Genomic DNA, 22,098 nt, shown 5'->3' with positions numbered 1-22,098 from the left:
TGATATGATACAGTGCCTGAATTGAACTTCCGAATCTAACCTGGAGAAACATCAGACCAAGAGACAATATTATTCTGAAATTTGGATTCAGACAAACAGTAAATAAAACTCTACTGACAGCTGGAAGACTTTTTAAAATCTTGCCCATTCATTTGTTCATTCATTCAATTTATATGCTGCCCATCTCACTATCAAATGACTCCGGACAGGTTTTAATGTCATAAAATAGCAATATAAAACAACTGGAAAATTAAATATATATTTTTGAAAATTCCTTTAAGAAGCTGAGCTTTACATATAAAACTGGGAGTGAAATATGGTTCAGATCAAGCATCTTCCCAATGGTGTATTTTCTATTATCTCCATTTTATTTGAAGAAACTGAAATAATTTAGCATGGACAGGAAAGATGCTATGTTCACATTTTCTACGATTTGGTTTTGTGCATATTATTAGATATGGCAATTGGCTGCTACTTGTACCCTCACTTGTAATGATTACTTTTTAATAAGATAATCTACAACATGCTAAAAGTCAAGGACCAATTAATGTCAGCACTATGCTAATTACGAAAGCTAAAAACTAGCTTTCCACAGTTGCTGGCTGAGATATGATACTGGTGTTGAGCAATTTCATAGACACAAATTAAAACAGGGGTTGTGGGTAAAATTAAATGTGAAGATTAAACTGCTTACAATGGTTAATTCACATATTACCCCTTTAACAAGCCAGATGCACAATAAAGCACACACACACACACACACACACGGCTTTCGATACCATCGACCATGGTATCTTGCTGCGGCGTCTCAGGGGATTGGGAGTGGGAGGCACAGTTCTTCAGTGGTTCTCCTCCTATCTCCTGGGACGTTCGCAGTCGGTGTTGGCAGGGGGGCAGAGGTCGACCTCGAGGCCTCTCGCTTGTGGAGTCAGGGGTCGGTCCTCAGGGGTCGGTCCTCTCGCCTCTCCTGTTCAACATCTACATGAAACCGCTGGGTGAGATCATTCGTGGCTTTGGAGTTGGGTATCATCAGTACGCTGATGATACCCAGCTTTTTATTTTGACCCCAAACCACCCGAGTGATGCCCTCGATGTGATGTCCCGTTGCCTGGAGGCGGTTCGGGTCTGGATGGGGAGGAACAGGCTTCGACCCAACCCTGACAAGACCGAGTGGCTGTGCGTATCGGCATCCCGGGATATTCAGAATATTCCATCACCAAAGGTGATCACATGACCCTGGGGTGCTGCAGTCATAAATACATGCTAGCTGCCAAGTGGCCAAATTCTGATCACGTAATCGCGGGGATGCTGCAATGGTTTTAAGTGTGGAAACAGTCATACGTCACTTTTTTTAGTGCTGTTGTAACTTCGAACAGTCACTAAACAAATAATTGTAAGTCGAGGACTACCTGTGTTCAATATCCACAAGAAAACATCTAAGAGATTACAAACCTCTTTGAAAAGTTTTAAGGGGGCAGCTGGCATTCGTTCTTCTTCTAAGTATGTCATCCAGTTCCACGTGTTCTTCTTTGCAGGAACAGCTGAGAAATCAAAGATAGATTGAGAAAAAAAATTGCTTCTGGGAAACAAGAGTATGGAACCACAAACAACCATGGAAGGAGTAATGTAGAACAAGTGGTAGAACACTTGTCATAATGTACTTATGTGTTTGTGTGCAAAATTGTGATCAAAATGTATATAACAGTTACACCTTGCGATGTGATGTAGAAATGCATTGTACCGTTTTGGTATTATCATCTTTAAAAATGAACAACTATGTATCGATCAGAGGGTTATATATATATTATTCTACTCATCATGCAAATATTTGATTGGATTAGCTTAACCTTCTCATCACACTAAATCCCTTTTTTAAAGGGGATTCACAAATCTTCTCATTTATCACATTTACAACACAAATTCATTATATATATATATGTATATGTATATAACACACACACACACACACACAGAATTAAATTCTTTGGAATGGAAGTTACACACAAGTAAATAGGAATATGTTACTATATGTACAATTTATATATTATTACACTGCCCATTGTTATCACCCGACTCATAAATCAAATTATCAGAAATTTTAGTTGTCTTTCTCATCAACAAATTACAAACTTCCTTCGGCAACATTTAACCTGGACAACTATTGTAAAGTGGGGCCATGTTTCCAGCAATGGCTATTGGTTTCAGGTTTGGATTTTTTTTCTGTATTTCAAACTTTGCACTTGTGTTTGATGGGCCTGAGACTGTAAATCAACAATTTTGGTAACTTGGAGGAAAGGGGGACATACGACTGCATATATAGTCTAGAGTTCACAGAAGAGACCATTTATTTTATTTATTTATTTTATTAGATTTATATACCGCCCCTCTCCAAGGACTCGGGGCGGTGACCATGGCCGGATGACATGAAATGTTCCAATATTGTGGCCCTCCTAATATAGGTAGTCCTTGAGTTCAACATTTCTGTTGTTAAGTAAGGCAGTTTAAGTAAGTTTTGCCCCACTTTATGAGCTTTTTTGCCACTGTTGTTGTTAAGTGAACCACTGCAGTTGTTAAGTGGGTAACACGATTGTTAAGTAAATCTGGCTTCCCCATCGATTTTGCTGGTCAAAATGTCACAAAAGGTGATGACATGATCCTGGGACACTGCAATCCATAAATATATGCCAGTTGCAAATTGTCTGAATTTTGATCACATGACCATGGGGATGCTGCAATGTGCAATGGCCATAAGGATGAGATATGGTCATAAGTCACTTTTTTCAATGTCGTAATGTTGAATGGCCACTAAATGAATGGTTTTAAGGACTACAAGCAATACATTTCATGGACTTTATAGTTAAGTGTAAAATTGATAAGAATGTTCTTTGTAACATTAGTACACTGGGTTATTAGAGAGGTTGCCAAAGTACTAAAGTACTAAAGTACTAAAGAGGTTGCCAAAGTACTAAATTTATAGCAACATTTTATCATGGAACAATTAGAGATCAGTTTTGCACCCTTACCTTGCTTCATTGATTTGGCATTCCTGCGGTTTTTCAGATTCAATTTATTATTTTCCTAGATAACACAAGACAGATGAAAATACACTGACATTTTTCATATGTAGTTGAATGTCATTTTCACTCTTTTGCAATATTTATTTTTTGCTTAGTATTTTAAACTACCAGCAGATACACTGTATCTAAATGAAGCAAATAAACTAAATATATTATATATTAAATATATATTATCTGCCATTGAGAGCAAATAACCACTTTCTAGTGCAGTAGTATTCTCTGAATGCTAAATTTCAACATGTCAACTAATTTCTAATTTCCAGTAGTGAAATGGTGGTATGTGTTACTTTTAAAAATCTGATTTTGCAACATATTTTTTTCTGATAAAAGAGCAAAGAAGCAAGATTTCCCATAATCTTGTTTGTTCCCTTTTGTTTTAATGTAAAATCACAATGTTGTCGTATTTATAATGTATACAACGTGTATATTTTGGTTTGGTTTGTTTGACACAATAAATAACAGCTCTAAAAATATTATAAATATAAAAGGCTTGATTGAATTTACGTGGTAAATCCTTATCACTCAAAGTTTCATTATAGCCTTCTGGCTACTCTTTCAGTTAAAGAAATCACATTTACTACTTACCTCCTCCTTGTCTGCATTTTCTTCTTCCTCTTCAGAATCTAAAAGCAGCTTTCTTTTCCTTCGAAGCCGTTTGGAGGGTCTGTCAGTTTCACGTAGCTGACTGTTATTTGTCTGTTTTCCACAGCTGGTGCTATTGTCCTTAGACAGTCTATCAAAACATGCAGTTACATGCACTTAGAAAACATGGTTCATATTTATGTTGGCTGCAGTGTCCCGGGGATCACGTGATCCACCTTTTGCGACCTTTTGACAGGCAAAGTCAATGGGGAAGCCAGATTTGCAACAATCTTGTTACTCTCTTAACAACTGCAGTGTTTCGCTTAACAACGGTGGCAAGAAAGGTCGTAAAATGGGGCAAAGCTCACCTAACTAATGTCTCACTTAACAACAGAAACTTTGGGCTCAGTTGTAGCCCTACGTTGAGGACTACCTGTATCCTTCTGTATTAAAAGACCAAATGACAGTACGGAGCACATCTATGTTGGAAAGTTCTCTTTAAAAGAAAGAAGGGGATGAAAGGGGGGGGGGGTTTCACATCCACAGTTTTTGAACTGCGGAAATCATTTCTAAAAGGCTAGTATTGAACAGTGTTTGAATTTTGATCACGTGACCATAGGGACACTGCAATGGTTGTAAGTTTGAAAAAAGGTCTTAAGTCACTTTTTTCCAGTTTGGTCAGTAAATGAACTGTGATAAGTCGAGGACTACCTGTAAATGCAGATTATGCCCAAGACTACATCCATGTTGAGATGTATTTTAATGAAACAAAGAAAACAAGCAAAAGGCATCACCTGTCTTTAATCTCCTGATGAGAATTCTCAAAGCTCTCCATTTCTCCCGGACGGGTGAGTTTTGAGTTCTGGTCTAGAACGATTCCTGTCTTTGGGTTCTGCAAAATCCAACAGTCACCGATGAAAAAAAAAATACTTCAAATATTTATTATGTAACAAACTCCCTCTCTGCTTTTTCAGCCATTCATTAATCGAATCTCAGAATCTCCAGCAACTGAATATATCACCATGGATTTTAATCAAAATGCTATGCCACTCATACCTAAGCCCAAACCACAAACAGCTGACGTATGGGTGATATATTAATTGTGGAAGAACTTCTGAGATGAGAGGCCTGGAAATGTGTTAAACGCCTCAGGACGCTCATTTACACTGAAAAAATTCAGAGGAGAAAAAAACTATGTGTATTCTTTGCAACAATTCTTTAAAGAATAACAAAAGACTTTAACAGTTGTTACAGACACTTCATTAAAAATGCCCTTTAAGGATACATTCAATAAATGAGTAATTGAACTAAGTGTGATCACTTAACTGAATTACAGAGCTTCTTTCTAACCAAGATGAATCCTTTAAAATCAAGCAATATTTAATAAAATTAGGAGATAGAGTATATTGTAACTATACTGTAACCGTACAAATAATGTATTATAGTTACGGGTTTTTTTAAAACATAAAATACATGTATGGTAGCTGGTTTTAGTCTATTTTTATGCAATAATAACAATATCTGAACTGAAGAGTAAATTATATTCAACTAAGCAGGGGTTTCCAACTTGGGTGTAGTGAAGCATTCATTTATGTAAATGTACAGACCCAGGTTGAAGGAGAATATAAATTTGAAGCACAGGCTTGGGGGATACAGGAGAAACGAGAGTTGAGATCAGATTTCATTACTTAGCAGTAAAAATATCTCTGGAAGATGTCTCATTAATCAAAGCCAAAGACAGGCCAAAACTAGTTCCCCCAAGAAAAATTAAGTCAGGAATGATCTTGTGTATTCAAAAAGTCTCTCTCTCTCTCTCTCTCTCTCTCTCTCTCTCTCTCTCTCTCTCTCTCTCACACACACACACACACACACACACACACTCACACAAATAATAATATGGACTATGAGTTCAAGTTCCGCCAGTCACTCTTTCCCAGCCCAGCACATATCACAGAGTTGTGAGAAAAATAGGAGAGAGATGTGTTGGACATGTTGACCACCTTGAGTAATTTGTAAAAATAATAAAGGTGGGATATAAATAAAATAAGAAAAAAATAAATGCTCTCTAAGTGGCACTACCCAGTGTCTTCCTCCAATCCAATTTTTTTTCATGCCTGTGCCAGGTCTTGGCTGTGAAAGATCCTGCTGATACCTGAATTGTTATTTTTCTCTGCAGATTCAGGAAAGGTGTTGTTTTTTTTCCAATTTCCTGTCATTTAATTTTCTCTCTACTCAAGAAGAGAGAAACAAGATTTTTCTCAGATTAAAAAGAGAGAAATAAGATTTTCTCAGATAAAAAAAAAATTAGCTAAATCTTACGTCTCTTTCCAATCTATTTCCTAAAGTCTCTAAAACAAAAACATACGGGTGGAGGGCAGGGGCGGAGGGAGGGGGAAAAGGAATCTGTTATTAATCAACCCCCTCCATTATGCTGATCCCCAACAATTTTGGAAGGAAGTACACAAGACACTTCCATCAAAGAAACGTAGGGCAAACTTTATTTTGATAACAATTTCTAAAGTATTACCACTGTATCATAGACACATAGGGAATGTATATTAATATGCTTCAGTGTTCGCGGTGAAAATGTTATCGGCATAACATGAAGCAAACTACAAAACCATATGCAGGTATGACAGAAAACTGCATACTCATGGCCCTACAAATATAAACACATATTTATATTTATATTCATATTTGTAGGATCATGTATATGGAATCCAAATCTGGAAAGAGAAAAATGACTGCCAGTATATGGTGGATTGAAATGGTCTCAGAAGTCCAGGTTGATATATCATGCAACTGTATTCATACAGTTCAAAATGCTACCTTGGACTCTTCAAATGTGTGGGGTTTAGCTCTCAAAATTTTAAGAAAAGACAGAGGCTGAGAAATTCTAAAACTAGAAATCCATACCTCTGGAAATCTTCCAGATTGGGGAAAACTGTTTCAGTATATATAGTAATAACCCAAAGGAAAAGAACAATGTTTTTTTGTACGAATCAGATAAGTTGTAATTATTTAGCTATCTTTAAATAGCTTAGATAACATTTCTACTGCATAATTTATATTTCTACATAGGCTCCTTTTAATACTTAATTAGTATCTGCTATTGTCTGCCAAGTCATTATTTTTAATCAATGTTAAACATTAAGTTCTAGTGATTTTCAGTATGAGAGATTTAAGAAGGTGCATTAATTCCAAGTTGATCTGTTTTAATTGGATGTTACCCCACTTCAGCAATAGACATGTTATCAAGTTTAAAGGACCATATCATATTTTAAAACACAGAAATAAATGACAGAAAACTAAGTATGCAAATCCCTGAAAAATAAGAGAAGACATTTTTTTTGTTTTAACCAAATTATATAGCAACTAAATATTATTATAGAATTTGTTTCACAATTAAATTGATTCAGCCCAGGTTGATATAACAGTATCCTATTGAAAAATGCAGCCCAGACAACTTATTAGTCAATAGATATACACTGATGCAATGGTTTTTATTAATGGAACAAGAGAATGCACATGGGTTTGCATGTGTGTGTTAAAATCTTGACCTCACCACAATTATGCATAAAGATAAAATAAAATTACATGGAGGAGATGATCATGAACATTCTTACAATATTATTTTGTTTATTTTAAGATTATGCTAATCACAACATCACTCTTTAAATTAACCAACTGATTAAATATCTCTGGTATTATGAAAATGTGCCTAAACCAACTTTAAACGTCATTCTCTGTGGTCTACAAGCTTCAGTCATGAATATGAGGTCAGAAGAAACACTCTCTACTTTTGTTATGGAATTCTTGGTGTTCTCTGAGCTTGCTTGCTTGCAGAAATCAGCCATCAGTAGATAACATAGAGATAAACTACATTTACATCCCATTCAAAAAAGAGAATAAAAAAGCTAAGAAGGAAACCAGAACATATCTTCTCCAGCAATCATCACCCAGATAAGCAGGATTAAGACCAGACAAACAACCAAGCAGAAAACAGTAACCTAATCAAAGAACTCAGCAACAAAACCACATCTCCACCAACACTGGCAAAACAAGTTATGGCACTGTATTGAAAAAAAGGGAAGCAAACCCCACACTCCATCTATGCACTGACAATGTTACACAGTGAGCTAATGGAAAGTCTGTAAACAAAGGGCAAAGCTCAGAGAGTACCTTGCAAGGACTCTACAGTTCAATCTGAATTACATGTATTCTGATCTATTGGATACGTGTATTTCATAATAGCTAAATGAATTCTGCATCAGATAAAATCCTGTAATGCTACTTAGCACTTAATGATACTACTTTTAAAAAAGCCTTTATCAGAGTAAAATAAACAAATAATATAGTGCAAGTTGCAGTATCTGAAACACTATTTATGGGTCTAATAAGAAAATTTGCCTGTATGAAAGCACAACTCCCCAGTAGGTGACTGCAAAGAAATACAATCCTACCATCCTGCCATCATTGAGGCTCAACTGTTAGTACCTATCCTTCCATTTCCTCCCAGTCCTCATGACAACTAATGAAGATTCTTGATTTGAAAAACAAAACATTTTGTTCTTCTTCCTCAAGTAAAATAACAGTCCAGTTGGGGTAGTCCTCAATAGGTGGGGCTGCTAAGAAGTAACACACATGGAACAAGTTCTCTAACCAGATTCTGTGACCTACTCAGAGCTACAGACTACTCCACAATCCTTCCCAATATCATACATCCATGAATATCATAAAGCCAAAACTGTTTTTCAAGTTTCCAGAAATCTATTATCAATGCAGAAAAAAGCACAGTGGGAGAAGTTTGTGCATGCCAGCCAGTCCAAGGAAAACATGCTATAACCCATTTACTACATAAATGGAGCAATGCAAGGACCTATGAGCATAGATCAGAGACGTTTTTGGTCTGACAAATTGTTTTTAGGACACATTTTTTCTTCTTCTCAGCTAAGTATTATTTAAGAACTGGAAAGGTATGAAACAACTTATCTCAGGGTAAAAACACCAAAATGCATTTCTTAGGAGAAAACCTGTCTCCAGAAACTTCATATTTGTTGTATAGTGAGCCAACACTGGACATCCATAAATTCTAGCCCAGCCATTGTTCCCTTTTGTCTGCAAATTATGAAGGAGGGCAAATATTTTTTTCTATCTAAACAGAAGAACATTAGACAACTTGTTTCTATACTACAACTTGACACTATTGGAGAACCGCTAGCAAGCAGCATAAATAAAATCTTGCTAGACGGATAGTTGGCTAAGAATGGTCCTTAGATTCATTTCAGAAATTCTAAAGATATACTGTGAAAGCTCATCTGTACGCAAAGCACTGACTCACACACTACACTCTCTACTATGAATAATCCCTGTTCCAGCCTTTTTGGGGAGATGTCACTTCTCATTCCTGGCAACACGTTAATCACTCAAATTCTTGAAGCTTGGCTCTGAAAATATTACTTTAAAATTCAGAGGCTCACTCAAAAGTGGCCTACAGGTAGTCCTTGACTTATGACCAGTTACTTCATGACCGTTTGAGGTTATGATGGACCTTCCCAAAGCTACTTACTATTTTCATAGTTAAGACCGTCCCACAATCACGTGATCACATTTTGGGTGTTTAGCAGCTGGCTCACTTTTATGGCCACTTGCAGTGTCCTACACAGTCACAGGACTGCAATTTGCAACATTTTTGCCAATTTCTGGCGTTACCGTCCAGTTTCTGGTAAAAAAATGGCCACTGGGGAATATGAATTATCTTAATGTGCAGTAACCACTTAACAACCATAGTAAAAACTGGTCATAACTTCAGATCTGTTCACATGATGCCTCGACTTATGACCCCCAAAACTTATGATTGTAATTATGGTCTCAATCAAGTTGAGGACCAATCAAACCTATCAATCGATTTTGATAAAAGGTGAAGATGTACTCTATTTGAGCAGGACTCCATGCAGCAGGGAACACAGGGGTGTTAGAATAGTAAATGACAACATGTGTGTAATGACACAGCATGTGGGTTGTCATTTTGGCAGTTAAATGTTGTCATCATGCAGTATGCTTGCCAGTACTGCAGATGTTTCCCACTACTTTCTTCTGGTACAGTTCAGGCACCATTTTATTTACTGACTTTTCAATAATGAACAAGCATGCTTGGTTCAATTTCTCTGGTGTTGTCTCTCCTACAGAAGGTGTGGACATAAGGGCTTATTTGACATCTGTTACGGTTACTCTATGCATCTTCCTATGTTAATCTATAACTGCAAGTCATGCTAAACCAACCTTGGCAGACTTTCTAATTTCCCCATAAGGGGAACCAATTGAATTTGATCAAGCATGAACTGGCATGGTTAATCTATAAGATACCGTTCTAAAGAATACTGAACTCACCTGCCTTTATTTCATTATTGCATAAATATAAAAATAGTGATATAAAAAAGTGTGGAGCTAGTTTTCTCTCTATTCAGCTTTGCTAATGGTATAATAGCTGTTTCATGTCATAATGTTATGAGGACTATTATTGGATTATTGTGGCAATAATTATGCAACTACTTTCTAGAAAATAACTGAATTGGAAAATATGCCTTATCTTAAATAACACTGATGAAAAATGACTACCTTTGTACAATTTCTTAATCACTTTTTGGTTGCAAACTGTAATACATTTAATCAAGAGAGGAGGTATGGATAGCCAATTCATTTCACCTACTAGGTAGAAAAAACCTTGGGGAAATCAGACTATAATTTCATTTGTATGGGCTCCATGTCTTTTATTGTCTGAAGATAGAACATCATATCACTCACTTTAATTAAAAAGACATCCTTTGAAACACAAAGGTCCTCTGGTCTGAAGATCCATACATGATTAGTGATATTCAATCTATGTAACAACTTTGTTCAGTTACCATCAAACAGTTCCTCCAATTAGCTTGTAACTGTTCTCTTTAATGACAGCAAAGCATAAGGTTAACACAGTAGATCCATAAGTTCTCCTTTCATTACCCAAACTAGGTAACATCATCAGTGCTAATAAGGAGTGGGGTTTGCTCTCAATTTATATTCTAGTGGCTTGCCCTGTCAATGTTGGTGGGGTGGTGTTAGAAGTTCTTTGCTGGGTTGTTTATTGCTGGCTTCCTTGGCAGTTGGGGTATTGTTTACTTGATGGTTGGTCTGATGTTAATCTTGGAGTTAATCTATGCTCATCTAGGTGCTGATTGCTGGTGGGGAGATGTTGTGGTCTTTCTGTTCCCTTTTTGTCTCTTTTGCATAGTCTGTAGATATTGTGTCTATTGATGGCTAATTTGTCAAAGTGCCAGGTTTCTAGAAATTCCCTAGCTTTTTGGATTTGGCTTGGTCTAGGATGGTCAGTTTCCCAATTGAAGCTATGGTCAAGTCTGTTCATACATTGTGAAATTAGAGTTTTCATCATGTCTTCTGACTGCTACTTAGTAGGTGTTCATGAATGTGTTTTGCCAGTTTTCTGCCTGTTTGTCCTATGTAAGTGGCTGTTGCAGTCATTACACTATAATGTAAATCATTTAGTACTAACTATCAAGGACTGATATCACTGTAATATCTTTAATCCTGACAGGTGTGATACGATATCAAGTCCTGTCCCAAAAGTACTTTTCCAAAAGGCAGCTGGACTGTTGAGGGTTTTTTTCCTTGAAAACGTTTAGCTTTTTATCCAAAAAGTTTCTTTAGTTCTAAAATTCAAGGAAAAAAACAAGAAAGTCCTGTTGTCTTTTGGAAAAGCACCTTTGAGACAACCATGATCTGGATAATTGAGAATTTCCACAGACACCAAGTCCTGTGGTTTCAGTTAGCACTGAAAGGTTCGGAAGAATCAAGTATTCTCTCCATATAGTTCTCAGCAGATCACCAGGAATAAAACATCTAATACTTTGCAGAGTATGCCAAACCCAAACTGGTTAGATCCATTCCTCTGTAAGTATCAATTTCCCCCAAAGTCACAGAGCTACGAATCTACTACTCTCTTCAATATTGTTGATGCAGCTATTTAAAGTCAAAGTATCTAATAATGGCTCCTTTAGTTCAAGGTGAAATTTAAGACCTTTTGAAGTTCTCACAAATACAGAGAATCAGTGGTAATATATGGAATAGAATGTCACTATGTAGCACTATGTCAGAAGTGAATATGAAACTAATAAGAATATTTGTAGCTCAGATTTGAAATGAAGGGCCCTTGGTGTTCTCTGAGCTTGGTTGTTTTCTTGCAGATGTTTCATTACTCAAACTAGGTAACATCATCTGATGTTACCTAGTTTGGGTAATGAAACATCTGTAAAAAAACAACCAAGCTCAAAAAGCACCAAGGAAACACCCCCTCCCTCCACAAGTGTGATACTCAGCCCAGAGTAAGAAACATAAACTATGTGAAATTAGGGAGCAGCTAGGAAAAATTGCTAACAGATATACTCATCATTAAGATATCATACATTACCTCCTTCTATATACATTTAAATTTAGAAAATTTGACAATACTATGTAAAATGTTAAAAGACCAGTTGATGGTAATGACTGCATTTAAAATAATTTCCTCATACGGCTTAAGTTATTATTTATTTAGCGAATAACATATGGCTTTAGGGACAGTAGTGAATAAAAATTGGCTTACCTCTGAGTCTACCTTTAAGTAATTACTGTGACTATGTAATACTGATATAATACCACATATAATTATTTAACTGACATACTAATTTTTGCATCAACAAGGTACTTTATAAAATGCCCCTTATGTCTGTTATCTTCTTTTTATTATTGCTAAAAGATTACTAAGATGTAGAGCAATCATAGATAAAAGTAACATTTGTTCATCAGCCTGTACTATAAAATGAAAGGAAACAATAGAAGGTTCTATAGCAGTTGGTTACCAGTTAGACATGTAAAATGTAACTAATATGTAATGCTCTGGTTGAATGTAGAGCTACAGAGTACAAGTATAGTCTGCTACAAAAAGCAAATTTTTGTTTTTATACTTACTGAACTGTGATTAAGGTACAATTTATTTGTGAGTGTTCTGACAACCCTGTTATACTTTTATTTGTAAACAAATTATACCAGTATTATCATAGGCATATAATAGCTATTGTAAAAGTTTACAGACATTTCTAAAATTCTGTTTTCACTTTGTCATTATGAGGTATTGAGTGTAGATTAATGAGGAGAAAAAATGAGTTTCAACAACTGTAGAATCAGGCTGCAGCATAACAAAATTGACAAAAATGAAGCGGGGTTTGAGTACTTTCTGAATACACTGTATTTTAAATTCAGGGTTTTCATAGCTCATGATTCTACCTTACCAAGTATCATTACTACCAGTAGTCTACATTTTTTAATCTAAGGTTGCTCACTACAGTATATGGTAAGCCTTTTTTTTGAAAGCCCTAATTAAAACTATTAAGCTATCAGCCTAATTTCCAGCTGTGGAGTTTAAACTATTTCCAAATCAAGAAATAAGTAAGATATTAAAAAAATTAGAGTAGTGGTAATGTAATATGCTAAAAGCAACACATTTGAGAAAGATATTTACTGCTTGTAAGAACACAGACTGTAATGCTCTGCTGTTCATTAATATTCATTTCATTAAACTTAACAGTGCTGATAGTTGTTGCAATGAACTATAATTTCATTCATAAAGTGATAGAAGTTTATGCTAATCAGAGCAAATGAAAAGTAATCTTCACCACGTATTTTACACTGAAATTCCATATAGCTTCAAATTCAGGTATCTGTTTTGGCACCATTAAATACATTTCCCAAGAAACTAATTTTAGTGTGGAACATTTGAATAGTGAAGGACTACTCAGTTTAGTCATGTGAAAACCCATCACAGGCATTTTACAATCAAGAGATAAACACTCTAATTTCCATGAGTAAACTAACAAGCCTTACATTGAATTAATTACCTAGTCATATAATTAGCAACAATTTTAAGTATTTAAAGTCTTAATAAAACAAGGCTGAAAAAGATTGTGAAAGGGGGAAAATAGGACAATAAACTACCTCTTCTCTCTGTAACAGATATCTACTGCTTTATTCAGTGAGTTTCTGCCATTTTATATTCCTTCCACTTTTACTTACAGTATTAGCAACCTGGAAGTCCTGACACAAGCTCAGACAAATTTTACATTAAAAATGCAAGCCATAACTTCCATTTAATTTATTTCCTATATATTATCACTATTATTTTACACTAAAGGCTGATAGTAATTTCAATACAGAAATTGCAGCAGAGAAAAATGTCTTTAAAGATGTACAATTATTTCTGCTGAAAATGTTCCCATGCACAATTACTGTGGCCAGCATTAACAATTCCCAGTATTTATTAAAGAACACAGCAATAAAACTAAATTTAAAGATGTTTTTCATCAGTATGTATGTTAGTTAATACCAGGACTAGAACAGTTTCATCAAAGGAGTAATTTCAATTAAACTAATATTTCTACTAAACAATTCAATAAAGTGTATAAATCTCAAAAATCTCTTATGTATAAGATTAATGCATACATGTATAGGCACATGTATATGTGTATACAGATATTAATGTGAGCCTTGTAGCACTTTATAGGTAAAAAGTTTTAAGTTTTAAAGTTTTACAGACCTCATTTCATTAAATGTAACAAATAGTACTCTATATGTACAAAAGCACAGGAGCAAATCCAAAACAATTTACAGAATATCACTACTACTAGAATACTTCTTTCAGGGACGGGGCAGGGGGAACAAGAGGAGTCCCACAAAAAATCACAATGGGGTCACTTTTCAGAATAAGTTGCATATACCGGTATTTTTGATGTTCAAATATATACTCATATTTCAGCCTTCCATCCTTCCGAGGTAGGTAAAATGAGGACCCAGATTGTTGGGGGCAATAAGCTGACTTTGTAATAATGCCGCTGGGGGGGGGCCGAAAGCCCTAATAAGCAGGCATATACATAGAATGAAGGCTATTGCTAAGCACATTGGTTTGTGCTTAAATTGTAAGCCGCCCTGAGTCTTCGGAGAAGGGCGGGATATAAATGGGATTAAAAAAATATATGTAAAGAACATTCTGCAGATGCAAGAAGTAATAGTTCATTTATGCTCATTTTAATTTTGGGCACAAAATTCTGCTATTTATTTTTGTGGTTTGTTTATGATACAGGGATAGACAATCTGTTAACTTCCAGGTACTATTAATTTGTAACTAATCCTGGCTACAGTAATTCTGGCTACAGCAAATGGGAATGAGTTTAGTGAGCTCTAACTATCATCAAGGGAGGGGACGGTACAAAAAATGCAAAAATGTAATTCCTGGCATCCTACTAAAAATTCTAAGAAAAATATTTTGATGAAACTCCAAGTAATTAGTGCCTGTTGGAATAGATGGTTATAAAACAATTATATAGACACAAAATTATAAACGATGGGGTCATTAGGCCATGAAATACGGTTTATGAGAATTCTTTATTACAGAGACACAGATATCCATAAAACATTTCATATCCCATCTGTCCCTCTCTGTGAATGTTTTAGTATGCCAACAGAGAGACAGACCAAATACGAGTGGAATGCTTGAAGAAGCAAGTGCTAATCCATGCCATCTTTTCTATGAACGGAACAAGAAAATGTTATGCCTCTCTATTTAGAAATAAAATCCAGGGACGCATCTCCAAGGACCTCCACCAAGGATCTGGGCTGCAAATCTCCAAGCAATCACTGGATGGCAGCCAAGAGATACATTTCCCCACTTTGCTGCCACCTGGTGCCTGACCCCATTTTTATAGCCCAGCTCTGGATGCTTTATCTCAGATATTAATTTTGTTCCATGACCAGATACAGCGTAAAGCCCAACACCTATCAACCAAAGAGAGCAAGAACCATCCTCACAAACATCATGATGCCTCCCCCACCCCAACCTTCTCACACCTCGTGTGTGACTGCAGCAGCCTTTTTCACACACATCCTTTCCAAATAAATGCTGTGGTTGGGGAATAACAAGAGTTGGAAGGGACCCTGGAGGTCTTCTAGTCCAACCCTCTGCTCAAGGAGGAAACCCTATGTCATGTCAGGCAAAATGGTTGTCCTCTCTCTTCTTAAAAACCTCCAGTGTTGGGAGCACCCACAACTTCTCGGGGTAAGTCGTTCCGCTGAAGATAGAGGTGGGAGCCCATCTCCATCCAACCAGGAGTGGCCATCCAATTCAGGAAGGCCCGAGACTGGGGAAGAGTCCGTCACCTAATCCCACCACCGGGCTGAGGAAAAGAGCATCAGTCGAGCTGGGCTCCTTCCTCTGCCTGATATTTGTTTATGTCATAATAATCGCGGGGGGGGGGGGGGAACGAGAAAGCAGCTCCTCCCGAGAGAACAACTTTCCACGCTCCCCCAACTTCCCCAGCCGATTTTAGCCCCCCCAAGGGTCGCGAACCGGCCCCTGGGGAAGCGTCAAAAGAGCACCCGCCGAGCCGGCCAGAAGGGAGCCTCCATGGGCTTTCCCCTCTCCTTCCACACCGGGCTTGTCTTCCCTTGCCTCTGCCCTGAGGCGGGTGGGGGGCATCATCTTCCCCCCCCCCACGTTGGGCTTCTCCCCTTCAGGCACAAAATGGCGGGAGGAAGCGCAGCCTAACGGTGAGAGGGGGGCGCTCGGCGGGTGGGGTGGAGGACGGCAAAAAGGTCTTAGGGGGAGAGAAGGCCGAGCAAGTCCTTTTGCGCCCGCCTCGCCCGGAGTCCCTTCTCCATCCCACACCGAAGTTCAAACTCCCAAAAGTTCTGAGACAAAGGGGGAAAGGCGAACAGCGCCCCCCTGCTTCCCCCACTTGGTACGCTCTAACTTTCCCCTGCCAGTCCCCACTTTCTTTTGACTCACCTCCTCCTCCGCCTCCCCTCGGCTCGATTCTTCTTTAAACTCCCACAACAAATTTTTTTTTAAACGAGCGCAGCTCGGAATAGCCAAGACGCATGCGCGGAATAACTGGGGCGCGGGCCGTTCCGGCCGGCTTGTGGAAGGGATGAAGAGGCCGGAGGAGGGAGGGGGGGGCGCGCCAGCTGAGCCTGGGCGCATGCGCATCGTGGCTGGCGTTCCTTTTGGCGGGTGCGGCTCGGGATGGAGAAGGCTCACCTTGAGTACCGGTCGTGGGGATGCGCGCGGGGAAAAAGCGCTGCAACTCGACACGAGAATTAGGCGCAGAGCGAGCCCTTGGGCTGCGATGTAATCTGTCCAGAGAGCCTGCGAGCGGACGAAAAACGCAATATTAGATAAAAGGCTGATCGATTCAGTGGTTGCAGGAAAGGACTATGCTGGTGTGTTGCTTGCAGCAAAAATCACTATCACCAAGGGCTGTTTGCACAATTTATTCCTCCCCCTCATTGATACCATCAGCTTTCTAGGCCTACACCTCCTGCCCTCCCTGTCAAAGGACCCCAAAACAGTTTGTGAGAGAGCAGTGAAAAAGACAATATAAAACTTGACAAATCAACAACACTTGCAATAAACACAGAAAATTTTAAAAGTACTTTTAAAAAAAGTCAATAGACAACTGTTCTGAGACTATGGAGTTGATGGTATAAAATACTGAATATAAACCCGGATCTGTGAAAATTGTTCTAAGTGCTATAAACAAGTTGATTTCAATATTCTTAATTCTTACTAAGGTCTTTAGGTCAACTACCTACCCTTCAAAGGAAGCAAAATGTGTATTTCTTCTAGAGTTGGACATACAAAAGATAGCTCTCCAACTCCCACTGGTAGATTTTGCTTTGCTTTGCTGTTCAGAAAGGTTTGTCATGTAGCAGCTAAAGATGCCCCTATTTATACTATCTTTTAAGTACACTTAAAAAATAAGAAAGCATTGTCCTACTCTTGACTCCATGGATATACTGTATACCACAAATGGCTAGGAACAAGTACCACCAGTATAATCTGAATCCAAGACAACAAAGAACAAAAACAAGCCTAAAAGTTGCAAAAAAAGTCTTCATAGAGATGGAAATTGTCTGAAGGTACCTTTGATCAAAGCCTTTGGGATCTTTAAAAGCTGTCCTCAAGATACTTAATTGTGCCTGGAATCCTTGTTACAGACAGTTTTTTCAGAATTCAGATTTTATATGTATAAATTGCACCTGCCAACATTTTTGCTGCTGCATCCTGGACATACGTTTCTGAAGACTCTTCAAAAGCAGCCTTTTGTCACTCAGTCTGTGTATATAACAAGGGCACATGTCACTATAATCAAAAATGACCTCAACAGTGCATCATTATAAAATGGTGCATCAGTATAAGATGAACAAAGCAAATTGCAATCAGCTGAGCTGATATTAAACTGGGTACAAAATTTAATTCAGAAATACATCCAGTTTATGAACTAAATCCAGAACTGATAAAAACACCTGAGCCTATCACCTGCTAACCCATATTTCCTTGACTGAATGACCAATACTATATTCCTTATCCAACATATTACTGTTTCGGATTATTATTGTTGCTTTGGAAACAGATGAACAAGAAATATTGCTGTATGTCATACTGTGACAAGCCCTCCACCCACCCCAAGCACCCTGATGATATATCTCAACAGTTTAATGTAGATATTAAATAACCTGGGATATGAGTGAACTTTAAAAACTAAAAAAAAGTAATAATTTTACTAGTTTTTTATAATGCCACAGGTGTCTCCTCTTTTTTATTTTGTTTTCTGCTCTCCCTCTAGAAAAGAAAAGGTCAAGACTCATAATGGGGATTCCATTCATTTATTAGGCCAAATTAGTTTTTGAATGGGTTTGTACATTTTTTTCTTAATCTTGATTTAGTATTGGAAAAAAAATCACACTTAGCAGTAGTTGACATGATGTATGGCTTACCTAGGGGTACCAGAAATGGCTGGGTGGCCACCATAAAAGCAGCAACAAACATTTCCCACATAATTTTGCTACCATGTGAGTGGCTGTCTGGATTCCTACAGTCCAGATCTGGTAGCCCTACTTATCATATTGTACAAAGCTAAATGTTCACCTCTGCATTTACACCCTCTAGAAAGAAGCTCTTCCTGTCTAAAGGACTGTTTAGAATGCATGGCTATAGTGGAAGATAAATTTCATCACCTCAGCCTCATTCAGTCATTTTCATTACAAGTCAAAATGTTCTGTGACATGTTTTAAGTAGTCATCTCATAAGTATGAAAAAATGCTTTTTTATGGATTGATATCCCTCCTTTATTAGATATTTGTAAAACTAGGCAAGGCAACAAACATATCCAACACACCTTTCTCCTCCTATCTTCCCCACAATAACAATTCTGGGAGGTGAATTGGGCTGGACTAGACCAAACTGGCTATGCTTGTAATTCAAATGCTGGTGATCAGTTTGATTGCTTTGTCTACGGTTCTCATCTTGACAATCATTTTTGAAACAAGGGCAACTTTTCAAACCATTTTTATTTATTTTTTATTCAATTGATACATAGGTAGTCTTTAACTTACAACCATTTGTTTTAGAGACCGTTCAACATTACAGTGACACACGCACACAAAAAAGGAACTTATGTCAGGTCCTTGCTATTACAACCATCACAGCATCCCCATAGTCATGTGATTAACCTTTAGACATTGTAAATACACGCATGCATTTACAACAGTTGCAGCGTTCCAGAGTCATGTAATTGTCATTTGCAACTTTCCCAGACAGCTTCCAACAAGCAAAGTCAATGGAGGAAGCTGGATTTACTTAACAACCGTATGATTCGCTTAACAACTGCAATGATTTGCTTAACAACTGTGGCAAGAAAAGGTCAACATGAGGCACAATTCTCTTTACAAAAGTATCTTAGTCACAGATTTTCTGATCCCAATTGTGGTCATAAATTGAGGATTACTTGTATTCTTTTTTTGTTTGGGAAACCTTGCTTGGGAAATAATTTTGTCAAGACCTTACTACTTTTGAAGCATCATATTTTTGCTCTTTCTACTAGTTCAAAATGTTTATCTTCAAAATTGGAAATGCTCTATTCCCCAGTTAAAACAACATTACCTTCCCTTGGTTAAATGCTGTCCTACTCCATCTCTAAACTTTTGAGTTTTAACCGAGAAAAATAAAACCCTGGGGAGATATGAAGTTGGGGCAATTTAAAAGAAATTGAATTTACAGAGGAGTTAGTAAGGAACTGTTAAAGGTTCAACTGAAGTAAATAAAACATATCCTTGATTGCCAGATAGTTTTGAAACAGCTATTAACATTCACAGAAAATATCTTTTGCCTAATTTGCAAGTCTGATTTGAACATAAGATCCTGATTCTGCAAATTATTAGACACATATTTATACAGGTAAATCTCTCCCCATGTACACACAGTTAAATAAATAAATATACATTTATTTATTTATATTCCCAACTACTTGGATCTAGGTTTGACCATATATAGAAAAGTCCCACTGAATTCACTGGAAACAATTTTTTCTTGCGCAAAAGTTACTTTTCAACAGGCAACTGGACTTTCTTGATTTTTTTCCCCATAGCAGTTTTGATTATATTCCTTAGCAGTCATCTGGTCATTAGTACTCTTAGCATTCTGAAGGTCGGTCACTAGCTCTCTGAGAGTTGTTGAGGTCACTTTGGGATTTATCTGTACTTTCAGAGTCACTCAAATATATCCTTCCATTCCCTACCATTCAGCCAGAACTGAAGAAGCTTCCTGGATAAGAAGTGAAATGTCTTCGAGGGGAAAAAAAAACCCCATGAAAGTCTAGTTGCCTTCTGAAAAGCATCTTTGGGACAACCATGATCTGGATGATTGATATTCTCCACAGACATTTAGTTTTTCTTACATTCAAACAGCTTCCAACATAGAAAGGAAGAAATGTTGGCAAGTCATTTATGTTAACCAGATGAGAAATGCACATATGTGATCGCTTTGAAGTGGGGGAGAGGAGGAAGACAAAATGAGCTTGTCCAAAGTAATTTATTCAGGATCTTCTCAAGAATAAACCCAAATGACACCTTGATGGATAATTGTACTTACCGTCTATATTGTAATGTGTATCTAGTAAGGTAAAGATATCTCATCACTAGAACTACTAATGATATTCAGACATTTACCTTTTAACCAATTAATCTAGTCTCAAAGATGCTTTTTCAACTTTGTTTTTTTCCTTGAGGAAGATGTTTTGCTTCTCATCCAAGAAGCTTCTTCAGTTCTGACTCAATGACTGAGATGACCTGGATGATTGAGAATCTCCATAGACATCTTGTAGTCTAGTGCTATAAAACTTGCCAGGTGACAGCAACTACTTGACCTTGGCTGCTCTCAAAAAACTTAAGCACATTTGGACTTGTTTGAAATTTTTGGGCTGTTGGCTAAATTGGGAAATAAAAAAAAATCATTTTGGAAGAAAGCAGTGGAGAATTACTTTTGTACGATTGCCAGGAAAACCACATGAAGTCCTACAAGATTGAACTCAACTACAAGAAGACTGGATGTGTTGACTATACAATGTCTATCCCGATGCAGAATATTCTTTCTTGTCTTAATATTGCAAGTACCTGTAGTCTGCGCCATAAAGGGACTGTGGGAAGAATTCAGAGAAAGAAGTATTTTGGAAAATATTTAAAAGGCAGAATATTTCCCCAAAGGCAGCATATATTTCCCCAAAGGATTTTAAAGGCAGAAACCAACCCGCTCCCCCTCAAGTCTCTCTGCCCCAAACAGAAACCAGGTCTGCAGAAATGCAAATATGATAATCTTGTCAGAACGATTGGAGTCAGGAAGCTGGGATTAGGCTCTCAGGCCTTCCTTAGTGGTCAGAGAAAGAAGAAAAAACACCTCAGAATGAGTGGGACATTTCTATTCTTTCACTTGAAGTCAGGAGTCTCAAAATGTATGGCGGGAAAGGAATATGAGAGACAGGGATTTTACTTTTTTTTCGGATAGACACAAATCTTTTTCCAGGATTGACTTCATTTTGATTACTACTGACCTTTCCTCCTCGGTTAAGAACGTTAAGATTTTCCCTAGGACAATGTCTGACCATAGTCCTGTTTGGCTGGAGCTCTTTACTGAAGACACTAGTAGGAGATCCTGGAGGCTGAATGAGAACTTATTTACAAATGACTTGTTCTTGCAGAAATGTAGAGAACATATGAAAGAATTTTTTGTCACGAATATGCATAAAAGTACTTCGATGGAAATGGTTTGGGATTCTAGTAAGGCCTATATGAGAGGGGTTTTGATTTATATGAATAATGCTTATAGGCGTAAGCAAGTGCAAAAACGTTTAGATATCGAGGAAGAGATTAAAACTAAAGAGAAAAAGTTTATTTTGAATCCATTGGATAATAATTTAAAGATCTCAATACATTTATTGAAAGAACAATTTAATATGCTATTGGCTGATCAAGTAGCAACTAATTTGCGTTATGCCAAACACAATACTTTCTGTAACGCCAACAA

At 37.3% G+C, this 22,098-nt stretch overlaps 1 protein-coding gene across 1 annotated transcript in view; it reads right to left on the bottom strand.

Moving 5' to 3' along the window:
- Positions 1–16,565, bottom strand: part of LOC308671923 (lethal(3)malignant brain tumor-like protein 4) — a 42,929-nt gene extending 26,364 nt beyond the window's left edge. The window contains exons 1-5 of the mRNA XM_081334422.1: positions 16,528–16,565; positions 4,454–4,551; positions 3,663–3,810; positions 3,024–3,078; positions 1,453–1,541 (exon numbers count right to left, since the gene is read on the bottom strand). Of these exons, the coding sequence (XP_081190548.1) occupies positions 1,453–1,541; positions 3,024–3,078; positions 3,663–3,810; positions 4,454–4,494 (333 nt within the window). The 5' untranslated portion in view covers positions 4,495–4,551; positions 16,528–16,565. The remainder of the gene's footprint in view (positions 1–1,452; positions 1,542–3,023; positions 3,079–3,662; positions 3,811–4,453; positions 4,552–16,527) is intronic.
- Positions 16,566–22,098: the final 5,533 nt, after the last annotated feature.

Source organism: Vipera berus, assembly GCF_964194415.1.
Source record: "Vipera berus genome assembly, chromosome: 9".
Taxonomy (NCBI): domain Eukaryota; kingdom Metazoa; phylum Chordata; class Lepidosauria; order Squamata; family Viperidae; genus Vipera; species Vipera berus.
Note: the sequence above shows the minus strand (reverse complement) of the source record. Positions and strands in the feature narration are given on the sequence as shown.